This window comes from Pezoporus wallicus, unplaced genomic scaffold, assembly GCF_028554395.1.
Source record: "Pezoporus wallicus isolate ANWC-B61680 ecotype Strahan unplaced genomic scaffold, APGP_CSIRO_Pwel_v1 contig_8188, whole genome shotgun sequence".
NCBI classification, from domain to species: Eukaryota; Metazoa; Chordata; class Aves; order Psittaciformes; family Psittacidae; genus Pezoporus; species Pezoporus wallicus.
The window spans coordinates 5,408,508-5,422,367 of record NW_026640104.1 but is presented as its reverse complement, the minus strand read 5'-3'; the positions used below and the strand labels follow the sequence as shown (position 1 = coordinate 5,422,367).

General features: G+C 39.8%; 1 protein-coding gene across 2 annotated transcripts in view; it reads left to right on the top strand.

Annotated features, from left to right (window-relative positions):
• The window catches only part of FHIP2A (FHF complex subunit HOOK interacting protein 2A), a 31,887-nt gene extending 22,764 nt beyond the window's left edge, over window positions 1–9,123 (top strand). For both annotated transcript variants that reach the window (XM_057417248.1, XM_057417249.1), the window contains 5 exons: window positions 1,572–1,662; window positions 3,363–3,506; window positions 6,887–7,027; window positions 8,126–8,229; window positions 8,316–9,123. In XM_057417248.1, coding sequence (XP_057273231.1) covers window positions 1,572–1,662; window positions 3,363–3,506; window positions 6,887–7,027; window positions 8,126–8,229; window positions 8,316–8,421 — 586 coding nt within the window. In that variant the 3' untranslated portion in view covers window positions 8,422–9,123. The remainder of the gene's footprint in view (window positions 1–1,571; window positions 1,663–3,362; window positions 3,507–6,886; window positions 7,028–8,125; window positions 8,230–8,315) is intronic.
• The last annotated feature ends 4,737 nt before the right edge of the window (window positions 9,124–13,860 follow it).

Genomic DNA, 13,860 nt, shown 5'->3' with positions numbered 1-13,860 from the left:
ATGTGGCATTTTATCAGAAAGCTGCTCCTGAAAGATTAGAGCTTACAATAAGTAAAAATAATTCAACATAAATGAGAAAAATAGAATAACTTTCCAGCTAATAGTGTAGTTGAATACTCAGAATTCGTGATGAAAGCCTCACTGATTATAAAACTTTCCTTTCTCAAACATATTTGCTATGCTTAAACTGCTGTTACAGACTTGGCCTTCCTGGGGAGTCTCGCAGTAAATTCCTTAGGGGGCAAAAACCCCTTAAACTTCCTAAAGCTCCTTGAGCATATATATGTATATATAAGCAAATAATTGCCATGCTGGAGCTACTCTCTGTTCCCTTAAAATCAAGGGGCACCTCTTGTCACCCGCAGCATACATTTATGCTGCATGTAAGACATACCGCAAATTGGATATCACAACGAGGATAGACTCTACTCTAAGAAACTTAGTGATGGTAATTCTCTTAGCAACTAGGATTAGGACAACTGCTGTTTGCTCTGTTAATACACAGTAGCAAAGCAGCACTGGTATTTCAGTGCTGACCTATCTACTTACCCAGAAATAATCAAAGGTGTTAGCCAGAAGAAAACAGCCCAAGGACAGCCAGCATGGAATGGCAGTATCACTTCTTGCCCTCTTTCCCCTAGTACTGCTATATATAGTTGATGGTGGACATGGTTTGGAGCAAAGACATAAAGAACACTCTCCTAAATTCACCTCCTGCAGTCTCCATCACTGAACAGAAATGTTTTCAGGAGGTGCAGTGTTTTGCCAATTAGTATTTTTTCAGCTAAGATGAACTCCATACTAAAAGTCATCTCCTACATATTTCTGGATATAAATCTTACAGGAGCCTCCAGCAGTTCTTTCGGCATGGGGAAAGCTGAAATTTGGAAACAGAGTGCAAAGACTGAGTTTTATTTTGCTGTCCAGAAATTTCAGGGGTTTTACTTATTTTTCAAAGACGCTCCCCTCTAAGATTCAGAATTTCCTCATGCTTTTTAGGTCGGATATTGGTGAAGTAATAAGGACACAGTGTATTTGTGCTGCATACCTGGCAAATGCTATTTGTAACTGGGACATTTATATTGTCCCAGTGCACTCTTACATGTTCCACCAACTAACTGTGGTAACTAAAACTGTCTATGCAGTAGGTTAGGAAGAATTTGAACTGTAATTCTCCTTCTCATTTGGCTCATTTATTCCTCAGTACGTTTTCCTTATGCTCTTGTAAGATAGAGTCTGACCTTTAGTAAATACTTGACCTGGTTATGAATATTCCTTTTCATCTCCATTCTGTTTGCTGGTTCTCATAAAATGCTTCCTCTGAGGTTTTACCTCTAGTGCTAGATACAGAAGTTCTGAAGTAGGTATCTTGTTATTACAAACAGCAGTTAGAAGAGACATGCTTCAATAGATTTTGTGTTCTCTGTTCTTCACATAAAGTTATGGCAGAAACTGTGGATGAATTGGCCAGACAATTCAGTGTTGTGTAGACTGTCACAGGTGATAAGAAAGTATTGATCTGGAGCTCTTTGGATTATAGATAATTGTTAATGTACTTCTTTTCTCTTTAGTTTCCTCTGTCTCGTACCCGATGAAGCCAAGTCGTCATACCACGTGGAGGGTACAGGTTATGATACTTACCTCAGAGATGCCCACAGACAAGTAAGTCAGTAGAGTCCTCCTTAGTCCTTGAGAGTTTGAAGTGCTTATGAGAATATCCAGATGGTTCTATAAATAGCCCTACTAAATGCATTTTTGGTAATGGAAGATGGGAAACTTCAATTTTTAGTTTCTAATGAAGACTTACCTTGAGAGATCTTTTGATGGTGAATCCACCTTGTATTACTCTAGTGGGAATAATGGATGACATTAAATACATTAATATTCATATAACAAACATACTGAGAGAAAATCTGAGCTGCAGATAGATTCTTAATTTGCTTTTGCATTTATCTGCATTCTCTTGGAGAATTGCCTGCCAAGCTGTTTGAAAGGACTAAAGGGAAATTAAAATGCTGCATAGGAGTTATGCAATCTGGGACTTTAAAAATAAAGGCTCATCACAGGGAATGTGCAGCCTAAGGCATTCAGGTTTGAAGTTGGGAGTTCTGGTAGGTAGGGAAAACTTTATGATTGACTGGTTGGAAATAAATGTGGGGTTTGTTTTTACCAATGTAATCTAAAGCTTCCTTGGTTAGAAAACAGTCACTGTCTATTTGCAGTTTATTGAAGCTGTGTGAATCTTCTAGAATAGAAAAATTTATGCAAAGGAGTGGAGTAATTGAGGGAACTATGTTAGTAGGTAATTCAAAAGTTCCATAACCCCTGGATTATGATATCAGCAGTTTAAGATGGGAAGCTTGGACTTCTGTATTTATGATATTGTTTTATCTGTGGTCTCCCCTGAAAAGAAAGGGAGAATAAGTAAAAGGTTGATGTAAAATTCCCCTATGTTCTATTCTTGGATGCCAGAAAACACATATCATCTTTGTATTTCTTTCATGTCTTGGGAAAAAGAGTATTCTGGGAGTTATTAGGGAACAGAATTGCTTTCTGTCACTTCCTGACAATGCTATGGCTACTCATAAAATATTTCCCCCCTAAGAATAGCCCTGCCTATTGCTGTTATTACATCCAAATAGCTGTTCTGCTTCCGTATTTCTATTCCTGGGAGCCTGCACAAGTAGGTAAGCTATAAGCAGTGAAGAATTGCTGAGTCTGTTTTATCTCTCTTTTGCTACTGTTTATTCCTTTGTTCCATATTTTCACTGCTATGACCTATGCTCCTTTCACGGTATAATCCCTTGAAAGTGAGACATCAGGCAGCCCATAGCAAATCAGAGACAGACATTGGGAAGGACTGTTGTGGGTGACTGGAAACAGAGAGAAGAGGAAGCCCTGAAGTACTTTTCATCTGTAGCTCCTGCATATATACATGCCTTTCCTGTCCTAGGAATTAGGGAGCAATATAGACTGGATAGCAAGATAAGTTACATGTAATTCAGTGAAAGTGTGATAACATAATGTCAACAAGAATGTATACAAATGTAGTTCCTGCTTTAGAGGAACCCTGATCAGGATGTGTATTGTTGGCTTTGCTTTGTGTTTTGGCCCCAGCTGCTTTTTGGGAGCTCTCTTCTCCACTCATTGTTTCTGAAACTACCCTAATAGCATGAATGTCAGGAAGAAAATGAGGTGCCTGCGTAGAAACTGGCAATGTTTACTTTAGAATGACTGTTCTTTTTGAGCTTACATTTATCATTTAGCTACAGATTAAGGTTTTAAGGTGTATGGACTATTAAAAGGAAATGAAATGATTTCCATGGAGGCTTAAGTCTGTTTTCCTCACTATATTTTTCTAGTTCCGTGATTATTGTGTCATCTGTTTACGGTGGGAGTGGCCTGGATCTCCCAGACCTTTGGAAAAGTGCAATTTAGAAGCATCATTTTTTGAAGGACACTTTTTGAAAGTCCTGTTTGAAAGAATGGGCAGGATTCTTGATCAGGTAAGGAAAAACAGGTTATTAATTCAATTTCTTATACTTCCATCACTGCTCAGGGGCAATCACCATAAGGTCCCATGAAGTTTCATTACTGCAGTGTCTATTACAGCATCATATTATTGTGTAACGTCCCATGTCCTTGACGCAGGTCTCTGTAGGTGGCGGGATGCTGTAGTGATCAGCATTGTCAATTTAGTAGATGTAGTGAACAAAAACTCCCTTACTGGTGTTAGCCACTTTTTTGGTACCAGACGTTTCATTGATCAGAAATAAGAGACAGGTCAGGAAGCCAGTAGTAGCCTCTGGGTTAGCTCTGTGAGTGTTTAGGGGAGAAGGATGTTTGATAGTACCAACTTTTACAATCCAGAAGTGAGAAAAGAAAGTCAAATACTTCCGTTCCTATGTTGTTATTCTCTGGATTTTGTTTCCAGTAAGCATGTTCTGCCAATTAGACTAGCTGAAATGGTTATAGATTGGAGTCATGAAGACTGGCCATCAGCAGCTCATAGGAAAAACAAGCCTCATGGGTATGAAAACCTTGTCTGAGCAATGACACAGAAGTTGTAACTTGAAAGATCTTTACTTTCTGTAACTTCTGTAGTGCCAGATTTGTATGATTACAACAAAAGTAGCATCTGGCATGGAAGCACAGTCCCCAGTTTGATATACTACCTGTCAGCATGACACACATTTGGGTTAGTCAAGCAAAATGGTGCGATCTGTGGTGTCAAAAATGGTTCTTGACACCAGGTGAATTAAAATATACTGCTTGAATCAGAAGGGGTGAATCCTTACTGTATCATACCAAGCCCCTGAAATTCCTAAGAGTTATTCACAGTGAAACACATAAATCACATAGAGAAAAAACAAAACAGTACAAAACAGCAAAACCTGGATCCTGTCAATGACAATTCTGATATAATGGGTGCTAATGTTCAAAGTGAAAAATGTTGAAAAGCCTTTAGTGGGGACGCAGTGCTACTAACAGCTCGTGTTCGATGTCTGTTGTTACAATACTAGAGGTTGTTCTTGTGGTATTACCAGGTTTTCTCAGTAGATATCAGAAAACTTTGCAGAGGTGATAGGTATCAGTAACTTAGTTTCTGACAGAAGATGGTGAAGTAACTTGTTTCAAGGCTGTTCAAATCCAGTACCCCATCTGCCAGATAGTACCTTCTTCCTCCTGTTAGTATTAAGCATTTCCATGGAAGTGATTGTTTCCTGAGAAGTTTGTAAGAATTCCCTGAACTGCAAATTTTGCTGGTTTTAACCTTTTTAGTTACAAGTTTTTTTAGCATGTTACCTGATAATAAAGCTGCGTTATTGAGTCTACCAACATATGGGCAGAAATAAAAGCTCCATGGGAAGAAGCAGCTTTCCTTAATGCTCTCAATTAGTTCAAATTGCAACAGCAATCTGTCTGAACAATGCAGCACGTGTTACTACTTGGTTTCCATCTCTTCTTGTGAGCACCAGATAATGCTCATGGCTTCAAAGCTTCCTAATGAATTGACTGACTCAGACAGCTCTAAAGACCTTCTTCATTTCAGCTAGGTAGGCAGTGGAATGGATTTCTGGAAGGAATTTGTGTTTCCATCTGCAGAGTAGGTTTTCCACAGTAATTCAAAAATGCAGTGATCTCTTTTACCTATAACATCTCTGGTCCAGGGTCTAAAAGCTTCACTTGTTAGAAGGTTGGGATGAATCTGTTGCTTGAATATCAAGTACAGAAATAACTGCCACTGACTGGGAGAAATAGGTACTTTCACTTCAAAAGATCTATAAGACAACTCCCATTGCAATGCAGCAGTGTGTGGTAATGAATGAGGAATAAGGAACCTAGGTATTAGTTATGTGCCCACATCTAGTCCGTGGAAGTTCTGCCAGAACAGCTCTGGGAGGCTCTGGAGCTTTTAGACTGAAGAGCATGTAGGTGTCTCTTTCAGCTTCCTTAACTTCATTGACTGAAGGCTCAACTTGGGTACCTGAACTGAGCTATCTGTTGCCATTTTTGTGATGCCCAAGATATTCCCATAGGTTCCTGGTTATAACACGGATCTCGCAGCATCCACCCTCTGTTGGAACTGCCAAGAGACCAGCAGATACTCCTGAGCATCTGAAACTGCATGAGGTGCTGGTGTGTAGGCAAGTGTTATCAAGGTCTCTGTAGAGTAGGCTAATGAGAGCTTAAACATCTAGACATATCTAAATATATCTGTCCTAATCTGAAGCTGTATTCTTCCAAACCTTACAGAGTTTGGAAGGGAAGAATCTGTTCTCTGATTCTGCAATAGGATGCTAACTTGGGAGCATAAAGATGATAATTTGAGGCCATGAAATCATCCTCTCCTAGATGTGATTGTGCCACTGAGGATGTTACTGCCAGTATGCAGTCAGAGAGATTGAAAGAGGGCCCTGTAATCTGATTCAGGTAAAATCAACAAGGTTAAATTAAACTATGTGTATTTGGTAACATCTTCAGACTGGCATAGGGGTGTACCAAGGGAATGTCTGTCCATCTCTTGTCAGCATATTCTGTTCCACCACTGAATAGATGGAAGGAAATGCCACTAGTTTTCAGAGTTGGGCTGAATTGAAATGTCAACCTGTTTTCACTGTGATGAGAAAATCAAAGATGGGAAAAAAGTACTTGGAACATAAAGAAGCCTTGGTGAAAATACTTGCTTTTATGGAAATGAGGTTCTCACTGGAATGGTAAATCCTATAAGCCAGGAACTCTTTTTTTTCCTAGAAATTTAGGTACTGTTTTTTTCCATGTGACTGTTGAGTGTTTTCCGGCATCTGACAGTGTTGCCTCTTCCATTTGGTTGATTTGGGGAAAGGAGTTAGAATTCTGTGCTACCTTTCCATAGGTAGTCTAGGAGTGTCTCATCTCCCATAGCATGCTGCCACAAGATGACTGGGCTTTCTGCAATGGTTCTTTTGAAGATAGAGGAAGAGAAATACCATATTAGCTGTAAATATGGATTTGTCTCTCTCATTTCCTGAGCTTGTATACTTCACAGTGTATTTTCCAGGAGAAGCAAGCAGATGTTTAATCTAAGCTGATTCTATGCTATTTGTTTAGCTACTGAGCTGAAGAAATGTTTTACAGGAAAAGGATTTATCCTGAAGTAAACAAGTGTGCAAAAGCGTCAAGTGATTCTAGCAATTAAACAGATAATAACATCTAATATCAAACTGTCATATTCACATCATTCTTATTGCAGAAAGCAGAGGGTTTGGGCCTGACTTCTAATCTGTTTTTTGATCTTTATTCATAAACCTTTATATAAGGTTCTGGTAGTTAAACAAACACTGGCTGGATGAAAAGAATCCAGCATGAAAATAACCGAGCTCTGTGTTTTCCTGTTTTATTGCAGCCCTATGATGTAAATTTACAAGTTACTTCAGTGTTGTCCAAACTGGCCTTGTTTCCCCATCCTCATATCCATGAATACCTTTTGGATCCCTATGTAAACCTAGCTTCTGGCTGCAGGTCTCTCTTCTCAGTTATTGTCAGGGTGAGTAAACACGCAGTTAATACCTACATATAGCTATATAGCACTGATGTATTTATTAGCTTTGTGCTTAGTGATAGTAGTTGCTGGGTAGTTTAAGTTGGCAAACGGCTTCCCACTGAAAGTAGATAGTTATGTTCTTGATTTGAATCAAGATACTGGACTTTCTGCCAAAGCCATTGGACTGTTTCTCATGTCAGGGGGATTGGAAGTGGATGATCTTAAGGTCTTTTCCAACCCAAACCATTCTATGATTCTGTGTCTTCAGAGTTGTTTGTTCGCTTAACTTCATTGTGCAGAGTATCCCCCCTGGCAATGATGTTGCTTTAAACTGGACTAGGTCATGTTGTTGTCACTTGCAGGCAACATTGGGTAGTGCTTTGGGAACAGGCCAAGTACAGGTTTGCACCTGGAGGGGAAAGAGATGGTTTTGATACTACACACACAAGCAAATGACACTCCTGAATATCCTGTGCTTGGATGAATATCTCTGCTCATCCTCTTTATTAGTTTCTGTGATGAATACTGTTCTTGACAGCAATGTCCTGGATTTATCAAAATCCCCTTCCTTTCCCTCTCTTGATTCCATCTCTTCCTGCCAGACCTGCATCCTCAAAGCGCTGGCTGAGTGCCTGTCACACTGCAGTCTCCTCAGTCAGAGATCCTTCGCCTGTCCCACGCACCAGCTGTTATTAAGCTGGTCGGGAGCCTGTTAATGATGCTTGCCCAATACTTACAGAGGGTTTAGCTCCCTTTTTCCCCTGCAGCCCTCCCCATTTCAAAATAGAATCTTCACTCTCTCCTCTTGTGCTTTCCCTAAGTCCAAGAATTTTCTCGTCAATTGCTTGTGTCAACGTTTACTAAGATAAATTAATCGTTAATTAAAATAAGTAATACCATTTGTAGCTATGGCAGGTAAGGCTCAGGAGTTCCTGTCCTGTCCTTTGTACTTTCTGCACCCCCCTCCTTTTTGGGGGCATGTTGTTTTGTGAGGATGCTGAAGTGAGGCTGCATTCTGGGCATTGAAGGTTCATTTAACCCTGCTGCCAGACACTCTGCAAAGGTGTTAACTTTCTGTGTTGATGGCATTGCGCTTTACAGGTCGTTGGGGACCTCATGGTTAGAATCCAGCGCATCCCAGATTTCACTCCCAAACTTCTGCTGGTCAGAAAACGCCTGCTGGGCTTGGAGCCAGAAGGGCCCATGTGAGTAAACATTGCATATTCTCCAAGAGCCATGGCTGGGTTTTTTGGGTTGGAATCTTGATTCTCTGCTGTTTTTTCTTCCTCAGCATTGACCACATGACGTTACTAGAGGGCGTGATTGTGCTGGAAGAGTTCTGCAAAGAGCTGGCAGCAATTGCATTTGTGAAGTATCATGCCTCATCTACACCATAAGCAGCCTTGATGAGCAGCCAGGCTTGTAAAACCACCCAGCTTGTTTCAGTCGAAAAGACTATTGACAACACCCCGATAAGAAGAGGTGGTTCCTCCTGGCACTGTCGGTTGACATTTGGCAGAATGGCAAGACAAGTTGCTTTCACCAGATGTTGACTTTGCAAGAGAGAGGGATTCAAATGGACCTAGAATATGACTGAAGGAGTCTGGGGAGAAACTAGTACACTGCGTTTCTAGCCACTGTGTGAAGACCTGCAAAAGCTGAATGAAGAACCACAGACATCAGACCTTGGTTATTCTATTGTAATGACGATGTTTAGAGAATTGGGTCTTTTGTATGTTCTGGGGCTCACGTGCACCTGTTCACTTTTGTGACCATATTACTTTTAAAAGCAAATTAATTTTGTAACATTTTTATCTCTTAATTCTTTTTCTTTTCAGTTGGAAGGAAATCACAAGTATAGATGCAATGTATATTATTGAAAATGAAGAGGTTAAAAGAACCCTACCAATCCATATACAGTAGGATATATTAATGAGGAATCATTTTTGCTCTGGTGAACCCTAAAGACAACTCTGAGCCTCTTTCCCCAGTGGATTAATCCAGGAGATATATCAGTATAAAATCAATACTAATGGAATTAATCCTGATTCAGCATCACATCTCTAACAAATATATCTGAAGAGTACATGTTCCTAGCATGTTTGCCTCTGTCATTCCATATGATTGCTCTTCAGGTTGTCTGCATAACTACATTTGCTTTAGGTTTTTACATGTGAGTTCTAGTTGCTTGACTTACGTCACCTTTACAGGGAAGTTAATTCTAGGTCATTAGAAGTTGTTGCTGAAACAGTATTTTTGATTTCTTTTAAATTGGTATTTAGCTTGAATTGGTTTAAGAATCTTTTGTGCCTTGAAAATTGGCAGCATAAGCATTCATGCTTTTGAGCAGTGTTTTTACTACTTATCTAACCATCGCAGTAGCACCCAGCAAAAGATTCACTGGTGCCAATTTGGTTGATACCATATACAGGACCAAAATATTCTCCTGCTTTCCGTAATGCTGGGATGCAGAGATGTCTCTCAGTGAATCTGTTTCATTATGAATACTATCAACCAGGGCGGGTATTTGCACTTCAGGCAGAGGGCCATTCGGACCTCAGTGTGCTTTGCTTCTGTCTCTAGCATGATGGCAGCCTGTGCTTCAGACAGTTCTTGCAGCTCACTGCCACGTGTGCACTGTCAGGTTCTTTAACCTTAAGTGCTTTAACCTTCAAGTCACACTGTGGGCTTGGATTGGAGACCTGTCCCACTCTGCACAAGTGTGTAGTACCTCTTTCCCCTCCTATGAACACAACAGTGTAGGCGGGTAAGGTAGAGTTTAGCTCCTTGTGTTTACATTGTCTTCCTATCTTTATCTTTGCTACTACCCTGTTGGCACATCTGGTGCCCCTTTCAGATGTGATTGCTCATATGCAAATATGGACTGATTCACTCAGTCATTAGAATTTCTCTGGATTTACATGACTGTACCTAGAATCAGATTCTGCTCTGAATCCATCTATGCCTTTGAGGTCTTGGGTTTTAATATTTATGGAACCTGGTTGTTGAGAGGACTTTTAAGTTAGCAGGTTAATTACAGCAGTGTCACAGTTAATGGGCTACATCTATTTTTATCACAACAATGTAGAAGGTCCTGCTGTAAAAGCTTCCAGTAAAGGTTCAGCTGGGAAGAGCAGTTCTGGAGCTGGGGAAGCATTTTGGCAGGTGAAACCTCTGTTCAGTGGCTCCCTAAACTGGGAGGTTTGTGTGCAATACATTGCATTTATGTGGCAAACTCAAACTTTTCTTTTTCTCTGAATTTAGCCCCAAAGTGTTTTCAGGTTCAAATAGCATCGTAGGATAAAGTTTAAAAGGATGACATTTTTCTCATTTTTGGTCTTTAGAAACGTACCTTGAAAGTAGCAAATTTTTAGTGATGTCTATTGCAGTCAGTCCATATTAGAAGCTTTGTTAGTGTAACATACCTGACACATAGTTTAGAACATGTAAGTGTCTCTGCAGTGATATTTAATACATGCTTTTGTTATAAATAAGGTCCCAATTCAGAAAAGCAGTTAAACTAAAGCTTCATTTCAGGAATTTGACTGCTAAATCACAGTTTTTTACATGAGCAAAGTTAAGCTGTCGAGCACAGGTGCTGATGCTTTACTGAATCTGGGTCTTTGTTGGTTTTGCTTGAGCTTAATTACTTCTTCCTCAAATTTTCTATTTTCATTATGTATTTTCTTACAAGTGTATGTTCCAAAATACTTCTAATGTCCCAATTTCAGTGCAAACTGAATTATCTTACTAGAAAGTGAGAAAAATGTTAAACAGAACTTGCAAGAGCATTCCAAGTAATATAACAATTTATAAAGCCATTCAAGAGATGTCTGATCTCAAAAGAAAGCATTAACATCACCTCTTTTGTTGTAGTTATTGTTTTCACTGATACCTAAGCTCATTGCACTGTGAGGAATTGTATCAGTCAGCCTCTGGAAGGACTGCTGCAACCTCTGTGGCATTTTAATGCAAAACAGCCTATGGGGCTGCAAGCACAATTCCTTCAAGCTTGTCCATGAGGAAAATAAGTAGATGTAAGTATAAGCACTCATTCAGGATGTAATTGTTCACTCTCCAGCAATATTGGCAATGTTCTTGCAAACCAAATGTTATTCAGTGTTGAATTTATAAGACCTGGATCTATCCTGATAGAAGCGAAGCAATCCTTCAGGTTGCTTTAGCCTAAACTGCTTTTGTGAGTGCTGCCTACAAACCCTGAACTACCGTGACAGTGACCTTTATTTTTGTAAAAGTGATTTAATTTTCTTTAAGGGATGGAACTCATTTCATTGTGGGGTTTTTGTGTGATATTTTTCATGCACTTTCTTTAAAAACAGAAGGTTAGAAGTTAGTCCAGGTCCATGTTTTCACCTTTCCGATCTATGCATGTCATTGAGGTGCCCGTTTCCTTTCTGTGTACGTGTGTTTGTATGTGGTTATTTATTACCCAGAGGTGGACACCTGAGAAGATACATGGCCTGAAATCCACAGCATATGCAGATCCTCCAGCTGTCAGTGGAAAATGCAAGTGCGTATCACCTTAGAGAATAAGGCCGCTAGTAGTAGACTGAATACTTGAGAGGTAATACTAGAGTAAGTTTATCTTTCAAAAAGCAGATCCAAACCACATTTTAATCCTGATGCACATGTGTGTAAATAGACACATTTTTTACGTCTTTTTTCCATTTACAGTATGTGTTTGATTTAGACTCTGATACAGGAAATTTTGTAATAAGCCATGTACTAGCTCTGGTAGAACAAGTTTGTCCTTAGTTTCTCATATGGCTATAATATTCCCGGTATTCAGATCCTGTCTGTGTAATGTTCTCTACCTATGTATTTGTCTGTGCAATATAAGAGCTGTGACTTGAACCACAGCTTGAGTCTGGTTGTACATCACCTATGTATATATATACATATATATATATATGTAAAAGGACCAGAATCCTGAGCTTGCATACACTATGATTAGTGTAAAGGTTGTCGCACTCGATTTTACAGGGCACAAGTAATCATGGCTTTGGCTTTGTAAATGCATGGTAATTTCTACCATAGCCTGCTGTGTAATTTCACAGGTGGCATTTTATTACTGCTATTTGTCCTGCTAAAAGAAATACTAACTAAAGCAAAGTGCTAGGTAAAATGAAAGGAGGATGTAAGAGGCTCGGGCCTACTTGGGAAATCCATGTATGATGTTGCGTCTCCTCCTGGGTTTTCAAACCATGATCCCTGATGCTTTCTGTGCCCTGTAAAATAGTGTAACTATATGAAATATATACTCCTTGTTTTGCCTCCTGCCTTGTTTACATTAAACAGAGGATATTCAGTAAAATTTTTCTATTAAACTTTGTGTAGGTCGCTTACTGCCCATGTTGCCAAGGTTTCGCAGGCATGGGATTTCCAAGGAGGAATTGCTGAAACAGCGACATCACCAGACCTACAATATGAAGTTTTATGAAAGAGCTGGTGATAAAAATCCAACTTTTTGTGCTAAAAAAAAGGCATGGAGGATTAAAAGGGATCTTATAATAAATGAATTTCTGTGAAGCGACTGCTTCTATTATTATGGAATCCATAATAGGTTTTGTATGGATGACCTTGAGACAGAAAATGTTTTAACATCTTACATCATGCCTTTGATTCTGAAGCCCTTTCATTTATGTTGAGGCTGTCACTGTAGCACCTTCTGGGATAACCCTGTTTCCTGTGCTGTGCTGTGCGGGGCTCAGAGTGAATCAGCACACCCTTCCCCATGAAAATTCAGTGCTAAGGGAAATGGCCTGGATGGAATCATCTCGAACACAGACTAACGTCTGCTCTTCCCAAGAGCCCTCATATCTTTCAAGACTGCAGCTGGTCAAGACCTTGGTTTTCTATTGCATTTGAGTGCAGAGTGCATCAGTCACAACATTAGTTTAGTTTATTGAATTGGGTACAAATGGCATGTACGTGAGTAAGCATTGTTTCTTCCTTCAGGGTATGGAGGAAGGCTTTTATACGTCAGGGTTTGTACACATTTTTATATATTTTAAATGGTTTGTGGTATTTTTTCTTACTATCTCATCTAGTTTTGGTGTCCTTCAGGTTTTCATCTGCCTTTAAAAGCTCTTGTCGCTCTGTAGGATCCCCTCTGAGGGATACACTTGGATGTTAAGCTGTTTCTCCTCAGTATTTAACAGCTGCAAGTGCTCTTGCATCTCTCACAAGAAGAGTGCTACAGCAAGATGATACACTCGACAGCTTTTTTAATAGCTTTCCCCCACCCTCGTGGGTCTTGGAGATTGTCATCTCCCACCCCAGATCATTTATTTGCTGTGCCTGCATGAGACATTTAGAGATTTAGGGACACTTTGCTTCCTCAAGCAGGGAGGAAGTGGTATCAAAATTGCACATTTTATATCTTCTTGTATCTTTCTCTTACTTTGATATCCTTGAAATGACTGGGTTATTGAAGCATGGTAGTCTTACAGCACTTGCATTCTGATGCAAGACTTTTGGGTTCTACATCTGTTGGGAAAAGCCTGGAGTATTACCAGTGTGTGGTCTCTATTTCTTTAACTCGTTTTACATTCTCCCTCAGAGCTCTCAGTGTTGATACCAGTAGTGCAGGATCTACTGAATTTGTTAACCTTTAAATTTTACCAGAATGGGTGCTGTCAAAGCCGCAAGGATTTTGAGAGTTTGGTGCGTGATCCGATTGGATTAAAGTGGATTAATGCTCAGAGAAATGAATCTGTCACAACTTGTGTGAGCCCTTTCAGCCTAAACCCATATGTTCCTGACGCATCCTTTATCAGCCGAGGTTCCATTTGAAGGATGGGAGAGGAAACTGA